The sequence below is a fragment of the Typopeltis vanoorti genome, chromosome 10 (genome assembly GCF_054136105.1).
Source record: "Typopeltis vanoorti isolate ZY-2024b chromosome 10, IOZ_Tvanoo_1.0, whole genome shotgun sequence".
NCBI lineage: Eukaryota > Metazoa > Arthropoda > Arachnida > Uropygi > Thelyphonidae > Typopeltis > Typopeltis vanoorti.
Genome location: NC_143558.1, coordinates 76,933,096 through 76,957,720, shown reverse-complemented (window position 1 = coordinate 76,957,720; position 24,625 = coordinate 76,933,096). Strand labels below are relative to the sequence as shown.

The 24,625-nt window shown below is 30.6% G+C and overlaps 1 protein-coding gene across 1 annotated transcript in view; it reads right to left on the bottom strand.

Moving 5' to 3' along the window:
* Window positions 1-20,982: 20,982 nt before the first annotated feature.
* LOC150102526 (uncharacterized) overlaps window positions 20,983-24,625 on the bottom strand; it is a 47,740-nt gene continuing 44,097 nt past the window's right edge. Inside the window, exon 4 of the mRNA XM_090399534.1 lies at window positions 20,983-22,062. Within this exon, the coding sequence (XP_090255660.1) occupies window positions 21,633-22,062 (430 nt within the window). The 3' untranslated portion in view covers window positions 20,983-21,632. The remainder of the gene's footprint in view (window positions 22,063-24,625) is intronic.

Genomic DNA, 24,625 nt, shown 5'->3' with positions numbered 1-24,625 from the left:
ATTCCCGTCAATGACGTGAGGAGCTGAAGGATCTTCCTCAGCCATAGCCAAGTTAGCCGGTCTTGGGCAGCAGGGTTTTTTCCACCAGTTTATCTGGTGTTTTTTCATCCTGCAAGCAGGCAAACCAGTCCGAGGACACATGGATTACAGTCAGGAATACTGACCCAGCCATAGGTCTGATTCATCAGCTTCTGCCGGTTCCCGGATAAATTTTTATTTTATTTATTTTTTTTTTTGGGGGGGGGGGGGGGGACTAGATGGTACCGTGAACTCCTGTAAAAAGGGAGAAACGCAGTATCATCACACGGAATTTATTTATTTATTTAACATCACTTACATGTTCTTTTTCATGAATTTTGAAACTTCTCCCAATTTAAAAGAGCTTTAAATGTACTTAAAAATTATGAAATTAAAAGAAAAGAAGAACTTCAAATCCTGTTTAGTCAGTTCCTCCAAAATGTCTACTCAAATTACTCAAGGAACTTTTATTTAAACAGTACTGACCATTCCATCTGCAGACCTTGCTGGGATCCTGTCCTGCATTTGATTTTGAGCATAATGCTATAGTTAATATAGTTAATAACAAGGATGCAATGAATTATTATAGCTTATTTCTTCTATTGATTATAAAAATAATTAATAAATGCATACCCAATTTTAAACATTGGTTTATTTTATATTTTGAGAATGGCTTTTTTTAATTAATCTGCACAAGAAGTTGCAAAAACCTACAAGCAGTTTTCTGTGTATGTGTGGGCTGTTACAAATGTTGATTGTTAATATCAAGCACACATTAGTTTTCATAGCTCAGTGCTATGAAAACTAATTATTATATATATAAACTCATTATTAATTATATATAAACTCATTGCTATGAAAACTGAAGGCAAGGCATTTAGTAACTTCATTTGTTGATGTATATCCTTAAGTGCTGAATCAGAATTTTGTTAATCAAAATGCTATATTGTTGTTATGAAATCTTAATTTTTATTATTATTAATTAACATTTGTAGCTTCATATCAACAACTCCCTTCTAAATTGGTCTAACATTCAGATTTGATTTGATTTGATCTCTAACATTCAGATATTCTAAAGCATTCCTGGGTCAACCTCACTTGTATCTGGAAGACAAGAAATATCCAACAAAATATTCGTGAAATTAAATAATAAGAAAGAGATATAACTCACTTTAATCACTAATCATTTTATGACCTAAATTTCTTAATAGAAAATAAGAATGAAGAAACCAATATAGATATAGAACCAGTTAGCTTGGAAGAACTAAAATATCAGATTCTTAAAGTGTTCAGGAAAATGTGAAGTACCTTGAGATTCATTTTAAGAAAGATAAAGGTGAATGCAAAAATTATGGAGGAATAGACTTCTGAATAAAACACTTAGAAAAATATTGGAAACAATCTACTCTCAGAAGAGGGCAGTTGTAGATATAATCTTGTACTGATAATTCTGGTCTTAAAACAAATTGTTGAAAAAAAGATGACATTATAGCCTTTATAGATTATGAGAAAGCTCTGATAAAATACAGAGACCAAAATTATGGTCTCTGTATATTATAATGAAAAGAACAAAGAACATCCATTTAGTATGATCTATACATAGTTTAGCAAAATAAAGGTACAATTAGGTAATAAATTAACAGAAGAGAGTGATATTAATCAAGATGTAATACAGGGATATAGTTTGTCTCCAACTATATATATATATATATTGATTAGATTATAAAAATATGGACACAGTATATCCAGTTATAAAAAGCGTTATTAACATAATGCTGTATGTAGATAATCAGATTATATTAAAGGCAATGAAGAAGATAACCTACAAAAATCACTTTATGAATTGAACAGAATACGTCAACAAGACAACTTAAAGATTTCACTAAAAGAAAACAAAAATCACAACATTTAAAGGCAAAGATTAATCAAAAACAATCAGAGGATGAAATATAGCAAATTACAGAGTTTGCATGATATCATATCTAAAAGACAAATATATAACACAAAAAAAAAGAAGTTAAGAAAATATGTGGAACAATTAAAAGAATACTGAAAAATGAGAAATCCAGCTTAAATTTTATAACAGTAATAGCCACATCTGCTTTTATTATATAGTTTAGAAATAAAGACTGTTAAAAAGATTAACATAAAATGCAGGCAGCCACAATGAGATTTTAAAGAACAGGATATACAGAATTATACTCTAAAAAATGAAGATATTAGAAGAGAATTACATATTTATAATTTAAATGAAACAATCAAGGAAGATAGGAGGAAAGGGTACTTATATAGGATGCAAAGATATTGACTATAAAAAAGAGTGGACAAATAAAGACCAAAAAAAAAAAGGGGGGGTGAGGAAGACCAACTGCAAGTTAGAACTAGTGAAGATAGAATAGACAAATATCTAATCCTTAATGAGAACTGAAAAAATAAACATGCTAGAAATTTTAATACCTGAAATGAAAGTTAAATTTGAAAACTCAGCTATCTAATAGCATTTGTTCTCAAAATGAAAGTAACTGCTTCATCTCTGATTTCATAAATGAAAATCAGCTGTTGACAGACAGCCAACTGTTCCTTATGAAATACAGAGTAGAGGGAGAGGTATGATTGGTTAAGTATTTGTCATGATGAAAGGGAAAATAAATTTGTGAAGTAAGGGACAGTTTGTAAGTATCCTGATTGCATTTCTTAAGATAAAAACTATCAAAATAGTGGTAATTAACCACGCTACCGACCAGGACATATATATATACGTCCACATTTCCATGGATGCAAAGTGCATATTAAAATTGTAATACCATTGATATTACATTGAAATTTATGATGGATACAAAGCTTTTGAGGGTGAGCATTTGATCTTTAATGGCCGGTAAGGTGGTTAATGAACACCTTGAACTGTGAGCTTGATATATGATATTTACTCAAGTTCTATTTCATCAAAACTGTTATATATTTCCAAGGGGCAGAAAATAAACTTTTGTATCTGAAAATTTGAATATTTTTTTTTTTGCTTTTCTCTTACCATTATTCATGCTCTTTGACTTTCATTTAGTGGAGTTGTGCATGCAATGTATTATAACAGAAGATAATTATCCAGAATGTCATGCCACAAAGCTAAGGCATTTTCTCAGAAAATCTGAATTTTCAAATAAAAAATAACAATGACATTTTGAAAGTCATTAAAACTAGTCTTCCTGTTCTGGATTTAAAAAAAAAAACATTGCTGAAAAAATCTTGCAATTAGTTTTTCTTAAGATTTCAAAATATAGTAGGATGGTTATTGTTACAGAATATGTAATTAATGTGGTTACAAAATTAACTATCTAATTTTCACAGCAAACTTTTTTGGTTCCCCTAATTATGAGATGGGGAGGGAATCAGAAGGCTGTCTATGACACTTCTCTTTGTGAAAGAGAAGTTGAGAGGAGAGTAATTCCAAAGTTAGGAAAATTTAATATTTTGCAAAAAATTTGTACTGTTTGATTAAACTTTATTAATTAAATAAATTAATGAAGTTAATGCTTCTGTGTCTAGCTTGCCCTGTTCCAAGCATTTCCATGCCAGATAACTTAAATTTATTATGTATGTGTATTAACAAGAAACTTTTAATTAATTAAATACAATCTCAAAGCTCATTATTTTTATAACAGAGGCACTCAGGCCATATAATATACAGTATGATACACAAATAAATCTTTTTTCACAATGTAAACAAAATTATGTTTCTGAATACTATCTTTTATTTACAACCGAATGTGAAATTAAAGGATTCTATAACATAAATCAATCAATAAATATAGGCGGTAGTTGTTTTTGATCTCTGCTGACTTTAGTTCTGTCAATGACCCCCCCCCCATCCTCATCACAATATCTAATTATACATCTCAGGACCAAGCTCTGGTCCCAAGATGACTGGATGTAACTCACTATATAATACTAATGAATTATACCAGTCAATATGACAAATATACAAACCACAAGTCTTGCACACACAAGAGACAAGATGACTAGTGTTTCAGATGTTAAAAATAAATTTGTTATATTTCTCTTATTAATAGTTTGTGCCTAGAAATGTATTAATAAGATGCACTCAGTATTCATAAACTTGTTCCACTTAAGGCAACATGCTGAGCTGAAATCGTCAAATGGTTTAGTTGGCTGTGGAGATTCCAAAACAACTAAAGCTATAAGTGAGTATATTATGTTTATAAACTGCATGTTTCTACAGATGGATGTATGCTTTGCAGGATAAAAGTCCAAGATTCTAGAAGGAAAAAATTTTACCTTTAAATAAGACTGTCTAACTTATTTTTAGATGAAAAGCCTTATAAATGGTCCTTTCATGCTCCAATGGAAAAACTGAAACCAGGTTTTTCAAACTAAAAACTGTCATTTACTATATAAAAGAATGTTGTAATGCAGATACTGAGAAATATTTCTGTTATTAGAAATCAAACTCAGAGAAGATTTTTTCTAAAGATAAAACCATCATTTGTTGATGTGCAATTTCTTGAAATGCTCTTGGAAAATGTTCTTGAATCCTGGAGAGGATTACAACCAAACTTTTTTTCACAAGGCATTACTGACTTCAAATTAGCATTCTATTTGGTAAAAAACCAACAACACTATCATGCTAGCATCACCGCTCTACTTTACTGCAATGTCCTGGTGGAACTGTTTATCCTACTCATTACTCACCTCTCCAAAACTTTCAGAAAAGAAGTTCAAGTAAGAATGATAAAGTGGGTCTTCATCTTTCAGTACTTTGTACTAAGTCAATCAAGCAGCTCTTTATAATTTTCATGTTTTATTTTGTTTCAAAACTGACAATATCCCTGAAACAATTTCCAGGCTTCTAGTTCTATTTTAATGAGATGCTTTTTGAATTATCTTTTTTAATACTTCCTAATTTGATGTTCAACAACATATACCTTCTGTAGGTTTGGCTTTTGAACATAATTATGATTTCCTACAAACATTGAAAGCAGAAGGCCATCATTCATAACTACAATATCTTGTTATGATGGTGGAGCAGGTGCTGGAAGATCTAACGAATGAGGTATCAATTTTATGGTAGATTCAAGCTTGAGTACAATTGGTACTCAACTGTTTGCTTTTCACATAAAATCCATATACATTAGTTAAGGAAATATAGCAATTTGTTACCTGATCTTTTGGTTCTCTCCAAATCGTTGTTATTCAAAAGCACCAACTTCTTCCATGAATTCATTCGGTCAAATAAATTTTATAAGATGTGCAAAAATAACCAGGAACTTAGCCCACTTTTTTTTTTTAGCAATTTTTGTCTTTTATTTCACATTCAAAGTAATGAAAGTGTGTAATGTGGCATCAGCAATACAGTCTTGTTGCTTATCACTGGGTAGACAAAGGGCAAAAGCAGCGTGTTTGTTTTAAAGCCTCTAACTTGGGAGTCAGCAACGTGTGGCTTGCAAGTCACACTAGGCTCTAGTCTTCCTGTATGGCATGAGCACACTGCAAATATTTCTCAGTTTGGTTTGTCTGTGAATCGTGAATAGAGTACTGCAAGGTGTCAAAGATTAATCATTGCAGAAGTGGCGAGTATAAAATTAGAAAGCAGAAAGAAAATAATATCCATGTGCATGTAGTGTTTTTGATAGATACATGAATTTATATAATAAATATTTCAATGCATATATATATTTTTTTAAATAAAATACCTTCCACTCTATTCCATTTCTTAAACCCTCCCAACAGCTGAGGCTCTTTGGATTTTATCTTTTATTAGATCAAAAATGGCTCTTCAACTGAAAAAAATATTGCTAACCCCCTGCTCTAACTTAAATGTGACATAAAAATAAAGGAACAGATTCAACGTCATTATCCACAAGTGAAAAACATAAGAGTGAATTTGTGTTGAAGTATTCCTCAATGTTAGATCGGTTCATCAAGCCATGCCTCCATTTTTAAATTGTGCCACATGCCTTGAAAGTGACATTAGCTACACAACGGCAGTTAAAGCAACAATAATTTAACAGATTATTACTTAACACATTATTTTAGGTGGGTGATGAATTTCATTGCCTTGTGTGAGACCACTGCTCCACTCATTGGAGGCCTGAAAAAGTTCTATGTTTGGTCTCTTAGAGTAGGGTTTTCAGACTACAAAAATAAATTTTAAAAAAAAATACAAAAGAAAAAAATCTTTAGCCCATCCCACAGTACAAAATGTAGAGTTTGCAAATAACCTTTTGTGGTGGGAGCAAAATTAATAATAAAATATTCCAAAAAACTTATGAAAAGCAAACATATATGTAAAAAGACTCCTTTATGTGATGAAATTTTTTGGTTTACAGATTTTGATTTATCACTTCAAATCACATTAGAATAATGTAAATTAACTTAGACTACAAAAAATAAAATAAATAAACATTTTATATATAGAAATGGCAAAGCTAATAACTGTAGACTGGTCAGACATGATGCAAGGCAAATGAGAACTCTGCATTAGATGCCACATCTCACAATTATAAAGGAGAATGGCCCACAAATAACATCTAGGACCTCTTCAATCTAAACTTCAAATCTATCACTGATGATTGTATCAATTTTCTTACCAACCCATTTTCAACCTCTCAATATTTTCATCACTATATAGTAGGTTTATTTGTAATTATTAATTTTATATTCTTTTTGATAAATTGTACTCTATATTATGATTTCCATGATTTTTCTGCAAAAAACCACCTAGTTTGTTTTTTTTTCCCAGAAAAAGCTAAATCAACTGACTTTGGATGCACAAGGGAGTGTTTTTTGACTCTCAGTAAACTCAATGTTTATTCTCCTGCAAAACATGCAAGCCAATTTATACGTGCACATATTTAACCATAGTTTAACTTAGACTATGGTATGTGTGAATTTACACTATGGGTAAATTAGATAGAATTAAGTAGACAAAATTAGATTTCAAAGTCATTTATGTTTGGCTGTAACAGTTCATAATCCTAATGACATAAATTTAGAGTGATAACTGCTTTTAATTTTTTAAATTCTATTTATTTTATCCTATTTAAATTTTATTTCTAATTTATTTGGAATTCTTTGGTTATCTTTTAGTAATCCTTAAATTTGAATTAAATCTTCTACATCAAAATAATTTGAAAAAAAAAGTCTTCTCTTCTGCTTTCATCCTTACCCAGGTGCGTAATGTTTCCAAAAACATACTTGATCTCTCTATCCTGGGATTTAGCAACTTTCTATATATTCTGTATATTTTTTATAGCACTCGATATTCCTTCTCCCACCATTTTATTCATACTAAATGCTTTTTTTTTGTGTTTCTTTGCTAAATTAATCATGTCACCAATTACTCAAACTAGTCAAACACTAACAATGACTAGTAAGCAGCATTATTCAAAATTATTCTGTTTTCCATTCAGAAGCAATTAGTGTACTTCATTTTGCAATCAGCATGTTGATTATTTCTAAAATATAATCTGCATTCAGAATATGTATGACTTTTGGCTACACTTAAAATTATATCTTTACTGAATGCAGAACACTCATTAAAATGATACAAAATACAGGAAATAAAATATGCAATGATGCATATTATGTTTCCAATAATACCTCAGAATAACCACCAATTTTTAATTTAGTTGAACTTCTACAAAACTATATAAAATATTCTTGAAACCTACAACTGTTAGCAATTTCTTTATCAGTTAAAACATGGAATGTTTAATTAAAACTGATAATACATATTGAAAGACTTAGGTATGTTGTTTATTATTATTATTATTAGCATTCCACAGTACAAACAACACCAAGAGATCAAAAAATAAATTTATTGAAAAATTTAATAGATTAATTTACTTTTTCATCTCTTGGTGTTGTTTGTTGTTTATACAGTGAAGCACTGATATGAAAACTGATAAGAGTACAATAATAAAAAATATGATAATGTAAAATATATATATATATATATATATATATATATATAAAAGTTGACTCATGAAGATAGTAAATGGACAGACTTTTTTTGGTAACGAACCGGCTTGGAATAAGGATTCGAGAAGAAAATTACCGAATACAAAAAAAAAAAGCAGAAATACACCTATTGGAATATAACCACCTGGAATGTGAGAAGTATCCACCACAAAATCACAGAACTGGACCAAGCACTAGAAGAAAGAAATGTAAAAATAGCAGTAATTACAGAATCTAAAAAAAAGCAGAGGAACAGATGAACTGAAAATTATATCTATATATACATTGAGGTAAAAGCAAAAGAGAGAGCTAAATCTGGTGTAATGATCTTTCTACATAAATCTCTTAGAAACAGTATAATCCATTACAACTTTTGGAGCGATAGAATAATAGAAATGAGAATTAAAATAGACAGAGGCTATATGACAGTAATTGGAACTTATTCACCTGAAGAAGGAAAAGAGGAGGGCTCAGAAAACTTCTACACCCAACTGCAGAACATATTAAAAAGACCAATCCTAAGGATCACATTTTGGTAATAGGAGATCTCAACGCAAGAATTGGCAATAAACCATATAAACCAAACATAGGACCTATCGGAGAACTTAACTGTAATAGAAATGGAAATAGATTCAGAGATTTTACTATTAGCAATAACCTTAAAATAATGAACGCCTTCTTCAAACATAAAGACATCCACAGATACACCTGGGAAGCAAGAGACACAAGAAGCATTATTGATTACTAATCTGCAATATCAGAATGTCAGAAATGATAATAGATACAAGAGTATATAGAGGATCTGAAATAGAATCAGATCATTACCTTTTAATTGGAAAAATAAAATGGGAACCAAGATGGAAAACAACAAAAAAGCATAAGGAAAATAGAAATTTTGAATCTTTCAAAGTTAGACTTTTGGATGACAGTAGTATTAAAGACTTGGTACCAAAAAAGAATAAAGAACTGGATGACAAGTATAAAACAAAATCAGAACATAGAAGAAGAATGGTCAAACCTAAAAACCATAATGACAAAAGCTGCAAGTTTAGGAACAAAGAAAAAGAGGCCTTAGGGACTGGGATGATGAAATTAAATGCATTATTGAAGAAAAGAAAAAAGTATATAAAAACTGGCTCAACCTAAAAACAAATAGAATCAAAAATTGAATACAGCAGAAAAAAAGCAATAGCAAAAGCAGCACACAGGAGAATAAACAGAAACAGATGGAACAATTTTGTAACAAAATTAGAGAGAGACTGTATGCTCAAAAGACTTAATGCATATAAAATCCTCAAAGAACTAAGCAATGAAACTAGAGAAAAAGCAGATATTAATACCATTAAAATAGAAACATGGCAAAATTACTACCAAGATCTATGGTATGATGAAAACATTCAAAACAGAAAACTACCCTTTGTAAACATCTCTGATAACTTGGAAAACATCACTCTAGAAGAATTAACAGAAGCATTAACCCAAAGCAAAACAGGAAATGCTCCAGGAGAAGACAATATAAACTTGGAACTTATCAAATATGCAGGACTTGAATTCTCACTCAGGTTACTTAACTTTTATAATATGATCTGGAAAGAAGGAAAATGCCCACAAGATTGGACGAAAGCAATAGTTATTCCCATCTACAAAAAAGGACACAAATCTGATTGTCATGGAATCAGCTTACTTAGTACCTGTTATGAAGTATATGCAGAAATGCCAAACCAACTCTTTAGAGCCTTATATAATATATATCAAGATAATAAAATATCTGTGAAGTACAATCATTCAACATCAAGCTGGAAACCAATAAATCGAGGAGTACGTCAGGGTTGGCCTCTCTCTCACCAGTTTTATTTAATATATACATAGATAAAATCATAAAAGAATGGAAGATAACTAATGAAGGAGGATTCAAGATAAACCGTAACACCAGATTAGCTACTCTTCTTTTTGCTGATGACCAAATAATCCTTGGAAATAATGAAGATGAACTACAAAAATCATTATGGAGTCTAAATAATCTGATAAAAACATATGGTATGGAAATATCAACAGACAAAACAAAAGTCATGGCCTTCAAAGGCGCTAATCCAATAAGAAGCAAAATAGTAATAAACAACAAAATAATAGAGCAAGTAAATACATTCAAATATTTAGGTTGCACAATGTCATATGAAAATGAAGCTGATATAGAACAAGATATCAAACTTTTTAAAAGTAACGGGCATTATAAATAAAAATTTTAAACCCAGTTATGTACAAAAACACACACGAATAAGAATCAACAATACGTAGCCAAACCAACCTTACTTTATGGCAGTGAGATATGGACCATAAAAAAAAAGCAGATGAAAGAAGAATTGAATCATCCGAAATGAAATTTCTGCGCAGAACTGAAGGAGTCACAATAATGGACAAAATGAAAAGCAGCGAAATCAGAAAAAAAAATTGGAATTACAACCTCCCTAAATGAAACAGTTATTTGCTATAGAGAAAAATGGAAAGAACACATACTAAGAATGAATAGAAGCAGAATACCTAAACAAATTCTAAATTACCACCTAAAAGGTACTCAATGCAGAGGAAGACTCTTAAAAAGATGGAATTGAGTCCGGAACAGGCCAGAAAGGAAGAAGAAGATAAAAGTTGACACCAATATTCACAATAATGTACTCAATGATATGTAATAATAGTTATTCATTCAATGACACCAATTTTCATTTTCTTAAACTATTAAAAGTGTAAATTAGATTTTGAAGCTATTTCAAAGGGTTATCATTCTGTAAATAAAACATCAAGGACAAACAAATCCAAAGTTTTTCAAACTTTTTTGATTGCAATCCGAACACACACACACATTGCATTCTGACCCAGTATGTATACACATATGTACATTTATATTAAACTGAAACAAATGTTTCACAAAATAATACTTGTCCTTACTATACATAATAATAAAGTAAAAACAAATATGTAACAAAGTTAACACCGAATATGATTTTATTAACATTTAAATACATGACAAAAAAATAAATTAATTAAAATAAAATAAACAATTTGACAATTTTTTTTTTAAAATACTTATGAAGACAGATGCCATGAGGGATCTTTAATGAAGGCAAATGTCAAGAACTTATTTCAAAGCTAGAAATCTGTGATTTACCCTGATATTTTCTGTTTTATTTTAAAAAATCTGGCCATGAATGACTAAACTGATTTCACAACCAACTAATAGGTTGTGACGTGCAGTTTGAAAAACACTGATCTAATCCTTAATAAAATCTATATGCAGTGGCGAGCTATGGAAATTTTACCAAAGGGCTTGCATCATTTTTATCATTTTTAAACCAATATTTCATGATCTAAACATGAAATATTTGCACACAATCAACTGTGTTAATTTATCTTACACAAGAAAAACATTTCTAAAACTATCAAAATATAATAACAATGAAATCTTTTATAAAACATTTGATTGGCTATGGTTGTACCATACAAATGGCTACCAGAAGGGAGAAGGGCATGATAGCGCATGAGCTTATTTTATTTTCAAACTTGGGCGCATTCGTTATAGAGGAGTTGAAACAATAATTCCAAATAATCTATACACTCCTGAATAGAATAATTTTTGTTAGGTTACCATATGAGTTTGTCGTTTAATATGTTTCAAAAAAAATTTTTTTTTTTTTTTTTTAAAAATAAAAGAGCAAACAAGAAGAACAAAGAGCTCGCAAATTTGAGAAAAATTTAACAAAGGGTTCGCACGAGCCCCTTACAGCTCACCACTGCCTATATGTAACAATCTGCTAACAAGGTAACTGTGTATGAATAAGCAAGTGAGTAGAACAATGATAAGACTGCTCATTTATGAATAGCTTAGAATAGATATAACAAGAACTTGTACAATAATTACTAACATTTTTTAATAAAAAATTATATTTTGCCAGAATATAGTTATTCCAAATCAATGCACATAATGATTAAGAGCACTACATCCATCTCAGTTATATGTATAATCAGAGATCTTGCTGTCACATCAGTTCTTTCCTAAATGCTGAATTAAATATCCTGAATAGCATGGTTTTCAACAACACTGACCCCCTACTCTGGTCCATCAAACAAACCCACCCTCATCCAAGAATGGTCTCCATTTCATATAAAAAGCATTTCAGAAAAATTAGGGTAACTGACATAAACATAACACTATCTATTCAGCTAGTAAATGCCTCATTAAGTTATTTTTCATGTCTCATCTGCCCTAAACAAATTTCAAATCTATCCAACCACTGAATACTGCTCTTATATTTGGGGTGGTTTTCCTAAGAGCTCCCTAAAAATTCTTGATTCAATACAGAAGAGAGCAATTAGGTTGATTAATAACCCATCTGTTAGCAATTCACTTTACCCACATTCTCCCAAGCATTTAGTTTAAACTGTATGCATCTTCTATAAATACTTCCATGGTAACTGTTCATCTTAACTACCATCAATAATTCCCGAACTCTCTAATCAATCCATTGAAACTTTTGCAGCAGCCACCCTAACTCCAAATGCACAGAACAATTTTCTCTTCCTCCTCTTTCATTCCTTTTACTGCTATCCTCGGCTATAGTCTCCCCTCTTATATGTTTCCCAAAAGGAATACAATACATAAATCTTCAAATCAAACATCAATAAATTTCTTCTTGCTCAACTTTCTGCCCATCATGCTAAGTTTAAAAAAAAAAAAATTTTTTTTTTTGAAAAAATAAAAGAGCAAACAAGAAGAACAAAGAGCTCGCAAATTTGAGAAAAATTTAACAAAGGGCTCACACAAGCCCCTCACAGCTCACCACTGCCTATATGTAACAATCTGCTAACAAGGTAACTATGTATGAATAAGCAAGTGAGTAGAACAATGATGACTATATTTGTATATACAAATGTATTGGTTTTGATTAATAATTTTTTTTTAATGTTCCTAATGATATTATTTTTATAAATATCCACATGGAAAGTATGACAAAATATATATATAGAGACAATGTATAGGGGCGCCTAAATTTTCTTTGCCTAGGGGCATCAGATACTCTCCCACCAGCCCTGCAGCTATAAGTGAATGAGTGTTTGACATCTGCTATAATAAGTGCCTGGTTAATCAGGAAATTTTGTGAGATCAAACTACAACAGACGACTTCATCAGTTTCAAATCAGCATGGCTAGTCAGATTTTCCTGAATGCTATTTCAATAAACTACAGAATTCTATGAAAAAAACAACAACAACAACTAGCATTTAATCTTCAAATTTATATATAAGACTCTTCAAGATGTCATACAAAAAATATAATAATAATAAATGGCCATCTTACTACTCCTAAATTTTGGGAATTTCCTAAGATGTAGTAACAACCACAATGAGACAACAGCCTCATTTGCATTCCATCTGTTCTTAAATTTGCACTTATTATTCATGAACCTGAACTGGTCACTGAAGATGCAGTGAACAAACTTATGAAACATTAGCATCCTTGGTAAAGAAATCATGACAACTATTTTGTTACATCTAATTTCAAAACACTAGGCAACATGTATGGTAGTTTTTATATGGCTTCACTTTAAAGGGGAGGGAATAAATCTTGTATTCTCTTTTTCTGTGTGTGAAGCTCATAAACAAAGTGTAATGCAAGATTTCCCATGATATAAAAGTCTGGTAACTTGTGAAGTGAAAACCCTTCATTTTAGAATAACATTAAACACAAAATACTCAGCCTTATCTTAATTAGGAATATCAATGATCACAAAAGAAATAATTGCTGAAACATTCATTAGCAGCATTTTCTTTGGTACTTGTTTTGTGGAAGTAAGTGAAAACATGCTTTTTTGCTTTAACTCTATAAAAAATGAAATTAATGAACTGAAAAAGGAAGATATGAATGAACCAACAAAACTATCTGTTAAACTTCAAGAATGCAGTGAGTATACCCTAATAATATTTCAAAGAGACACAACATTCATATGAATATTTTAGACACAGAAAATTAATAAAAGAAAGTCAGAGCATAATACTTCTCTAAAAACCGTTCTGCACATATGCAGAATACTGGAGTTTTTTTTCCTTTTCATAATACACATGAATGTCAGTTGTTTTATGATGATTAACTGAAACAAGTTTACTTAAGAATTTCATTACTCAATAAGTCATGATGAAATTAATGCTAACAGTAACTTGCTTATGTCTCATAAGCATTTCCAATAAATGAATCAAAACATTATCAAGTTTTGTTTCATTTAGCTAAAATGAAATAATGAAAATAAAATATAAGTGCAATAAAAATGCTTGTAGATAATGCACATATATTGGCACTACTACCAACAACTACTGTACCCATTATAAACATTAGTTTTTATTAATTTTTGCATTTTATTTTCCCATAAAATATGATTTTCTTAACAATTTTTAAGGTTACAACTCTTCAACAGTTTTCAACATACTTCAATAAAACATGATCATTTCAATAAAAACATTTAACAGTAACATTTAACAAGACAGTTTAAGTGAATACCCAACAGCTAACAGTATCAATTCTTAGAAAGATATACTAATCTTTAAAAAGTGATTAAATATATAAGATACTAATATAATTGCTAAATATACCACTAACAGCAGGTATTTTCCTTGTAATTAATGATGCTGTTGTCTATAACAATGTTGACAAAACTGACCATTAAAAGTACAGACAAACTTATCTAAATGACTTTCTGCATGCAGATAAACAGTAATAATCCAAAGATAGAAAATACTATACTAATGATACTACGACTTCCTGCATGCAGATAAATAGTAATAATTCAAAGACAATGAATCTACACTTAAACTAGCACTTTAACCTATATGGATATACATCAAACTACATATAATAGCAGATTAGTTCAACAGATTGCCACATAAATGCAGCTATTCACTAAAGCATACTGTTTGTACCAATGAAATTAGAAAAACACCTGAAAGATAAAATGAAACTGGTGTATATGAAGCATAATGAATTAAAGTCGCTTTTCTTTAATATGTATAAAAGTAATTATTGGTTCTTCAACATTCTTCACATATTAATATGTAAAAATCAATATATGCATTAATTAAGATTCCATCATTTTTCGAGTACAAATATTAAGGAAAATCTTTGCATTAAAAGAATGCAAATATAATTTCTACTATCCATGTAAATATATAAAAAAATTCAACACAGTATCATCAGGTAAAAATAAAAAGATAAGTGCCAAAACCTTTATGTAAACACATCTTGAACTAATATACAGTCATACCCCAAAGTTACGTGGTAGGTGGGACCAACAAAAAGCGCGTAAGCCGAATTCGCGTAACTCAGGGTATAATTTTGCATGTAATTTATATATACAACCGTACAAAATATTAATTAATTGGGACCAAAGGTTTACAAAAATACCTATATTTTTTAAGAAATATAATTGTAGTTTTTCGTACATAAAAAAAGAAAGTTATTTCGATGTCAATGGTTTCATACGATCTAACAGATTTGTCTGACGACATTGTCTTTTTCTTGTCACACAAAATTTCTTCATAGCAAGCTAATGATTTTTTTATTCCTTGCCTTGTGGCTACAATTCGTTCCTCGTTAGAATCTATGTTCTCCAAAGTCTGTAAACCTTTCTTTTATGATTGTTCTTACTGTGGATTCCTGTAGATCGAACTTCTTTGCTAGCTCACAAATTTTCATTCCGCCTTCAAAATCCTTACTAATGTTGAGTTTTGTTTCCAAAGTCAAGGTTTTTCTTTTCCTGCTAGCTGTAGAAGAATCAGACTTGTTTCTTTTGGACGACATTATTATTTTTTATGTGATAAAATATTTATCAAGAACATAACATTAAACAATCGCAAGGTTTGTAGCCTATAAAAATCGTGTATGAATGGAGACCATGCAAAACATATCAGTGCTTGTTCAGAGCATGTGCGACACTGGCGAATGCGGCCGGTGCCTGAAAGATACGACTAGTGGTGAGGCGCGAAGCAGGACGGGAATACATACATATAAGAAACCGCGTAACTCCGGATTCGCGTAAGTCAGGGTATGACTGTATATATATATATATATTCATATATTCAAGTGAACTTATGCAATCCTCCCCCTTATAAAAATCAGAATAGTACCATCGTAGTTAAGAGAAAAGAGTGCCATTCTCTAATAATAGGTGGTGAAAATTAATCTCTAGCATAATTTTTATTTTGTGTACCAATGGGATAGAAAAAAAAAATACAATCAAATAGTAAATACTGACAAAGTGAGTTTTATCATTGATGAACTAATGAAATTAGTGAAATATGATTCATTTAAAATGTTTGATTAAATAAATGAATATTTTGTTGAAAAAAATATCTTCTTTCCACATTTATAATGATTAATATATCTGGCCTGTATAAGATAACTTCAACTCAACTACAAAAATACACCCTAAAATCATCCTGCATATTTTATATTATTACACCCTCCATGAAGTCAATAGACTCGTTGTGGGAGGTTCATTCAACTGACAACATATTTATCGCACGGAATCTTAAAATCCTTAACACTCCTTGTGATTTACACAATGGTAAGAGATTTAAAAAAAATTTACTTTTAAGAATTAAGCAATTCTCTCCATTCATGAAATGCTAGAGAATAGACTAGGAGAGAATTAATTCCTTCCCCAATCCCCCCCCCCAGGAACATTCTAATACTAAGAATTTTAGCTAACTATCAACTTGCAATCTTCAGTGATTTTTCTATATAACATGTCCATCATTACATATATTTATCATATGTATATATTGTTATATATTTTCACTGTGTTATGATGAAAACCAGCAAAACATTTCAAATCTGATACACAATGCAAGCAAGAACTAAATAACTGATATTCTATTTAAAAATGTGCCTTATAAAATGTTTTATAAAACAAAAAATAATTAATTATGCTTAAAACAAATGACGTATAATTTCACTAAATAATCATGCGAAAAATGCTTGTTAAATGATCCAAGTACAGCTGACTCTTGTTGCAGGCATCTTTTAGGGATCTCAAGAATAGTTTGCTATAGTGAATTTTCTTTAGAATGTCACTACCAATGGGGGGGGGTCTTTAATTGGGGCTTTTCAGAGTTTATTATAGTGAGTCACTTTGATACAAGTGTTTGCTATAGTGAGAAATGAACTGTACAAAGAATGTCTTAGTTAAAAAATGGTGTTCAAACTACTTGCAAAAAAAAAAAAAAAAAAAAAAAAAAAAAAAAAAAAAAAAAAAAAAAAAATTCAAGATGCTATTTTGCACCCAGCTACTAACTATACAAATCCCAAACCTGCTCCTGTCTATCCTTAGAATACTGTTTACATGCTTTTTTGGGGGGGGAGGGGGGCAATTCAGCTCACAGATTATCCCTCCTTTACCAACTTGCTATCCTCTGTCAGATGCACTGTTTTATCTGTCTTTTCTACAGGTATCTCCATGGTTAATGCTCCAAAAGTATGAGCAATTATCATTCCTCCAATTTCTGTTGAGCCAGTAGAAACAAGAGCTGTTCACTATCCCTTTTCAGTACAACTGAAAGTACACCAAACTTGTTTCTCCTATTACTCTTTTCTCCACCTGCCTCTCCTCTGAAACAGCCTTCCTTGTGAAGTGTTCTCCCAAACAACTACAACCTCTAAATCATCGAAACTGTCAATAAACATCTCGCCCAATCCTCACCTGTACCCCACACACACACACATGGCACTGATATCATATGGGTCTTACCTCTCATGTATGGGGGATCAATATAAAAAAGAAAAGTGCCAAATTGCAGGTTCTAACAGATGTAGCTTTTAGACATCAGCCAAAATCACTGATTTGTAAATTTTAACAATTTATATCAAAGATAGTAAAAATCTATAGATTAACGAAAATAATATTCTGAATATCTGGAAATTATTTTCAAAAGTGATTAAATGGGATAACAAACAACTTTTTTTTGGTAGAAAATATTCAGGAAGAATGTAATCAGGAATACATATCAATACTTGATGTTAAAAAAAAGCATTAAAAAACAAATATGGAAAGAAAGCTGAAGTAGATGATATATGACTTGAAATGCTGACATGTATAGTATAAATGTTCTAAGAGCTATATTACATCATTCCTGAATATTTTCTACCACAAAGTTGCTATTTGTTATCCCATTGAATCACTTTTGAAAATAATTACCAGATATTCAGAATATCATTCAGATGGCCTGGTGAGAGGGGTGAATTCTGAATGAATTCTGTGGGAGAATTTTTATTCAGTCATTCAGGTATGCATCATAGTGGATTGCTTCCTCTCATCAAATTTACACTACTTCTGGACTATTCCCATGGGTTGATTGAATTAAGTGTGCTTTAGAAGATCCAAATATAAAAGATCCATATCAGGGTACAAACCAAGTGGGAAGAAAACTGTTGACCAGAAATAACTAAAGATATATTAAATATTAAGTAGAGAGTACAAAAACCCAGAAATTCATATTCAACCAGAAAATGATAAAAATGTTCATCTTCAAATTCTTGATATGTACCTTCAAGAGATGTGCAAGATATTACGATATTATCACATGAAAGTTGACATTATTATTAACTTCCTATTGACAATTTTTCTCCAAATGAGTCTGTTATATGCCAGGACTATGATCTTATGTTTGTCTTCTAAGGCATTTCTAACTGCATCAATCCACTTGGGTCTTGATAATTTCTGCTTTGCTAATCTTTCTGATTCTGTTTAAGAGACCATACCATCTGAGATTTGCTCTGCTCGTATTCCTGAATGCTAACATCAAGTTCCTCACCATCTTCATTTTTAATTATTCTACCACTGATGCCAACTGTTCACTTCCTTAATTTTTCTCAAAAACTCTCATATCTATAGTCTCTAGTCTTTGATAAATTGTTTTACTTCTAACCTAGCTCAAAAATTCAGAGTTAATACTGATTTGAACCTTATCTTGTATACAGTAAGTGTTTGAAATAATTTCTCTCTTATTCCACATACATTTATTCCTTTGAATCCCCACCATATCAGCTTTGTTATTCTTTTACATTTCCATATTTAATTTGCACTCTTCACTAAAATTTGTGCCAAAATAGCTGAAATGGTTACAAGTTACCGGGTATGCATCATAGTGGATGGCTTCCTCTCATCAAATTTATGCTACTTCTGGACTATTCCCATGGGTTGATGAATTAAGTGTGCTTTAGAAGATCCATATCAGGGATCATGCTTTGTCCTTGTTGATTTTCATGCCAAATTTTTACTGCAGTAATTCAATTTAGTTAAGGAATCTTGCATGCAGGCATGCTTGCACTGAAATTTATTTAGGAGTATATCTTTACATCATCTACATGAAGCAGAGTTGAGAAATTAGCATAACAAATTTTGATATCAGATTTCATGTCACTTTCCTTCATGACATAATCTATACAGATGAATAAGAGTGAATAAAGCAAGCATGCTCTTGTCTTACACCTGATTTTACATCACATCGCCTTCCAGTATCCCCTTTAATTTAAATGCTGAATTAAGACAAAGTCGATACAACAAAATGAAAAAAAAAAAAAAAAGCAATTTTACTAATAACCACCAGAAAGTTAATTATCTGACCTTCAAAATTAATGAATCTTCAATTAGGCAATTCTTGAATGGATTACTGTGTGAAATGACTTCTGGAACAGCATCATGTATGTCTACCTTCAGTTATTCAATCCTTCAAATATCCAAGTAGAAAATTGCTCTCCTGCTGTGCTTGAATAATTGAGGAGTTACTTAAGTTATATAATTCAACATCAGATTTTTATGAAATAAGGTTTTTTTTTTTTTTTGTACATCTTAATACTTGTTTAAAATGCATTATATATTTTTTTTTTGTACATCTTAATACTTGTTTAAAATGCATTATAATGCTTTTTAAAATTACAATTTTTTTTTGTACAATTTATTTAATTTTACAAATTTCATGAAAAGAGAGAAGGGAGCAGCAACCTCTACTACAGAAAGTCTAGAAACCATTGCTGTTTTCTCTACTTATGTTACAAAAACTAAACTGCTAAAAAAAAGTTTCCCTTCTATTTTGAGATGTGATTATATATAAAATTTTAAACTTTTCTTTACACATTACAACTGAACTTACTGTATGCTAATATTCATGTCTAAAAATCAAGATTATTAAATATTTTATTGTATAAAATTGTAAATATAAATATTTACCAGTTTGTGTAAATATTTATGCAAGAAAAGAGAAGACATTCAAACTTCATTTTCAAATTATAGCAAAAATTCTTCGTTGAAAAAAGGTTTAAGATTCTGATAATTTTCAAGCTATGAAACTTGTTTATGATTAAAAATTATTTTTTAATGTTTAGAGAACATATTTTAAAATGGCAGAATAAAAATGTGAATTTGTAATTTACGGAAAGAGTTAACAAAACATCTTAAGCTACAAGTGGTTAAATAATTTAAACTGGCATGAAAACTATAATTGAATTCTGTGTTCAATTCGTATAAAAGGTTTCATTATCCAGCTAAACTGTATTACTGACTCAAGGGAAACATATAGAATTGACACTATCCAACCATCTTTCTGTAACTGATCACTAAATGCCAATGATCTATCAGCTTGTAACTGAGTAACCAGTTAGCAGAGATGAATGATTTGTAATACATATAGAATAAGATTGCCTATCAAATGATCAGATATTTTATCGATAATTTAGTGGTGAACAAAGCACATTTTTAAATTGATATCTAGTTATGGACACAGTATTTTAGTAACAGCAAAATAATCTTAAAATTATTATATATATATATATATATATATATATAGGAACTTTTTTTTTCTATTTATAGTTTATTCATTTCAGTTTTACAGATAAGAACTGGCACTTTAGAGACTAACAAAAACAGTTCCATATACAGGTTTGACATTAGTCTTATTAACAAAAGTAAGAGTCATAATTCTTTAAACATATGCCTTCCTTCATTTAAATTTTATAATCCAGTTAAGTTCAATTTCTAAGTATAAAAGAGTTTTCTAGGTGTAAAAATTGATTTATATAACAGAATATGCAGGATTTTCCTAAGGTGCATGTATATGTGAGGGAAATAGGAAATAAGGGTCCACTCTGATTTTTTAAACAGGGAGAGGAGTTTTTTAAAAATATACTTTCATGTCTGTTTTTTGTGCTGAGCAATTCATCAATATGCTATTTAAAGTGAAAAATGCAGCAAAACTACTAAATTGAAGCACCATCTGCCAATCTGTGTACTGATCTTTTGGTAGAGGGGAGTAGAGGGAGATCCCTCGTACATAACCTCTCATATGTCAATGAAATACATAATAAATAGAATATATATTATGACATAAATAATCAATAATCAACATTTAATGAAATGACTTAACAGAATTTATAACAATCAGAACAACAACAATAAAAAGACATTTAAGAAAAGAATGAATGAATGACAAATTACAAATTGCTACAAACTGTCCAGCAGTAGTAGCTAATATAAATTAATTTGATGAAAAATAAAAATCCTAGTAGCTGAGCAAATGGCATTTTCTGAGTGTGACAAAGTCACACTGTTATATACTACAAGACACCTCTGCAATGACTTCTGATAACTTAGTTAACCCAAATTCTTCGAGAACTATCATGGAATTTTCCTTAATAGAGCGAAATTGATCAACTAGCATTTTACACTGCCAAGCTACTTCGGCAACTTGTGTTTCAATGCATTTTTCTTTTTGGGAGAGACTACATTCTCTCATACTTTCACAATTTTCTCGCATATTGTCATCATCCTCACTGTCAGTCTTTATAGCGCCATCAATGCTTTTCAGAGCAGCAACTGGCTTTCTTACATCATCAGAAGCTTCTTTTATTTTCTTTCCTTCGGCAATAGATTTCCTAATTTCAACAACTTTCTTTTCAAATTCTGCAAGATCATTGGTGATATCCCTAATCCTCCCATCATCAGGCATATCTTGCTTCTTTAAGTAACTTCTCAAAGCTCTGAAAAATATTTCAAATCAAAGCTTAGTTAAAGCATTAAGCAACTTCATAATAATTAAAAAATAAAAACAAAACTTTGGGCAAACTATAAAAATCCTATATACGATCATATCTGATGTATATGTTATGGTTAAAGTGATAAATCCAGTTATTATTAATAATTACCACAGGAGTCTGGTAAATGTAATAAAAACATGTTTATAGGTTTTGTATATAGATTTTCATTCTCAATAGAAATTATAACAGCTTAGGTTAGTTTATAATGAAAAAAGTAAGGAAAGTACTTCTTTTGCACTCAATGAAATCAGAAATCATTATAACCTAACCTAACCTGGATGTCGCATGTTGAACCAGAGTGTAGTGGTAGTTTGTCGTGGGCAGATTAATGGGGATAAAAGATAACGTTGTTGTGGGCCGAGCTTAATGATTGCGGGCAGATAAATAAGGATAACAAATAAAAGTTTTTGTGGGCCGAGCTTAATGATTGCGGGCAGATAAATGAGGATAACAAATAAAAGTTTTTGTGGGCAGATGAATGGGGATTATAGACAAATCAGAGAGGAACTGATCAGTGTTTTTCTCCATTGATGAGGAAAGAGGTACAGCAACGACGTTTATATATTATCCCCATTCATCTGTCCACAACAACTTTTATTTGTAATCTTCATTTATCTGCCCGCAATCATTAAGCTCGGCCCACAACAACGTTTACCTTTTATCCCCATTAATCTTCCCATGACAAACTACGACTACACTCTGGTTCGACATGGGACATCCAGGTTAGTTTATGTTAGGTTAGGTTAGTTTATAATGATTTCTGATATCACTGAGTGCAAAAGAAGTACTTTCCTTACTTTTTTTCATTATAACCTAAACTAACCTAACCAATAAAGGTTAGGTTAGGTTTATAATGATTTCTGGTTTCCGATTTCATTGAATGCAAAAGAAGTACTTTCCTTACTTTTTTCATTATAAACTAACCTAATCTGTCATAATTTCTATTGAGAATGAAAACCTATAAACATGTTTTTATTACATTTACCAGACTCCTGTAGGAATTATTCACTTTAACCGGTAATTATTAATAATAACGGGATTTATCACTTTAACCATAACATATATACAAGTAGTCTACTCGTGAAGATACTTCATGAAATTTTGTTTTGCTCACATTTAGATAAAGGATTAAACAAGAATATAATTTCTTGTCAAGTATAGTTTACTCTGTAACCAAATGAAAAAACTTAATGCAACTATCTCTGATCCAGAGTATTGTAATAATAAAGTGATATATCTTTTTATCACATGTATATAAAAAATATATGATTCCTGCATTAATTCAGCCTTGGTATCTTGGGCTCCCTGATATGTACATCTCTCTCTCTCTTCAAAAATATAAATCAGAATCTTAATTCTTGCAGAATCTTTATGAGATTTCTTTTTTCCAGGGTCTTTCCTGGGGTGACTGGAGGACAACTCATGGCAACTCAGGTGTAGATCATCCAGGTAGTGGTCACCCTTGGGTCCCACCTAACAAGAGTCTCATGGTACCAAGCACATAATGAAAGAGTGACAGATAGCTTTAGCTAATAAGATGAGCATTATGAACTGAGGCATTTTACCTACTTTTTCTCTTCCCATCTTTTTTTTTTCTTTCTTTGTCTCCTATTAATGGGCTCACTCACCCTCCTTAATTCATTCAGTCTGATTATGTGATTTCTGAACTTTTTCAAACCATTTGCATTTGTAAAGAGGGATATGATGCTTATAACATGTTTATTGAAGTATATTTATTTCCTGAAACAACTTTTAGTGTTAGACATTTCAACATAATGATAAAGTATAACAGAAGTGCAGCTAATTATTTGTTTTGTAGGTCATTCTATGGAATCAAGACTAAGCAGTGTACAGCATTCTTATAATTTCTATTTCTGAAGTATGTGGTGAGACTAAGTGTATGCTCATTTCATGGCTATATGTATACTGCCACAGTAAATTTTTGGTTTATATTAAACCATTGTTAATTAAATTTAAATTCTGATTCATGTTCGTTTTCTTGCATCTGTGTATATCCTAAATCTACAGTCAACATGAAAGATGACTTGCAGACAAACTGTGTATATGTGTGTTTTAATGCATCATTCCTCATAGGATGCAAAACAGTTGCAATCAGTTTTCATTAGTGTTTCAACTTCAGTGAGAAACACTGAATGTGTTCATTGCAGAATTTGTCCACGTATATAATTGTCCATTTGTATGTAACAAGTGATTTTAATCCTATTTTTAGTTGCCTGCTTTAGTATGTGCATATTCAATTAGATATTTCATTTAAGGCCTCCTCTGAAGGTAGATTGTAAATTTATTTTGTATTCCTTTTAACTTTACTTTTTATTCTTGAAAAACGGCTTTTAATTTATTTACTTTGATTCCTTCTTATATTTTATGTACTTATTTTTGGTTTATATTAAGCCATTGTTAATTAAATTTAAATTCTGGTTCATGTTCATTTTCTTGCATCCGAGTATATCCTAAATCTACAGTCAACATGAAAGATGACTTGCAG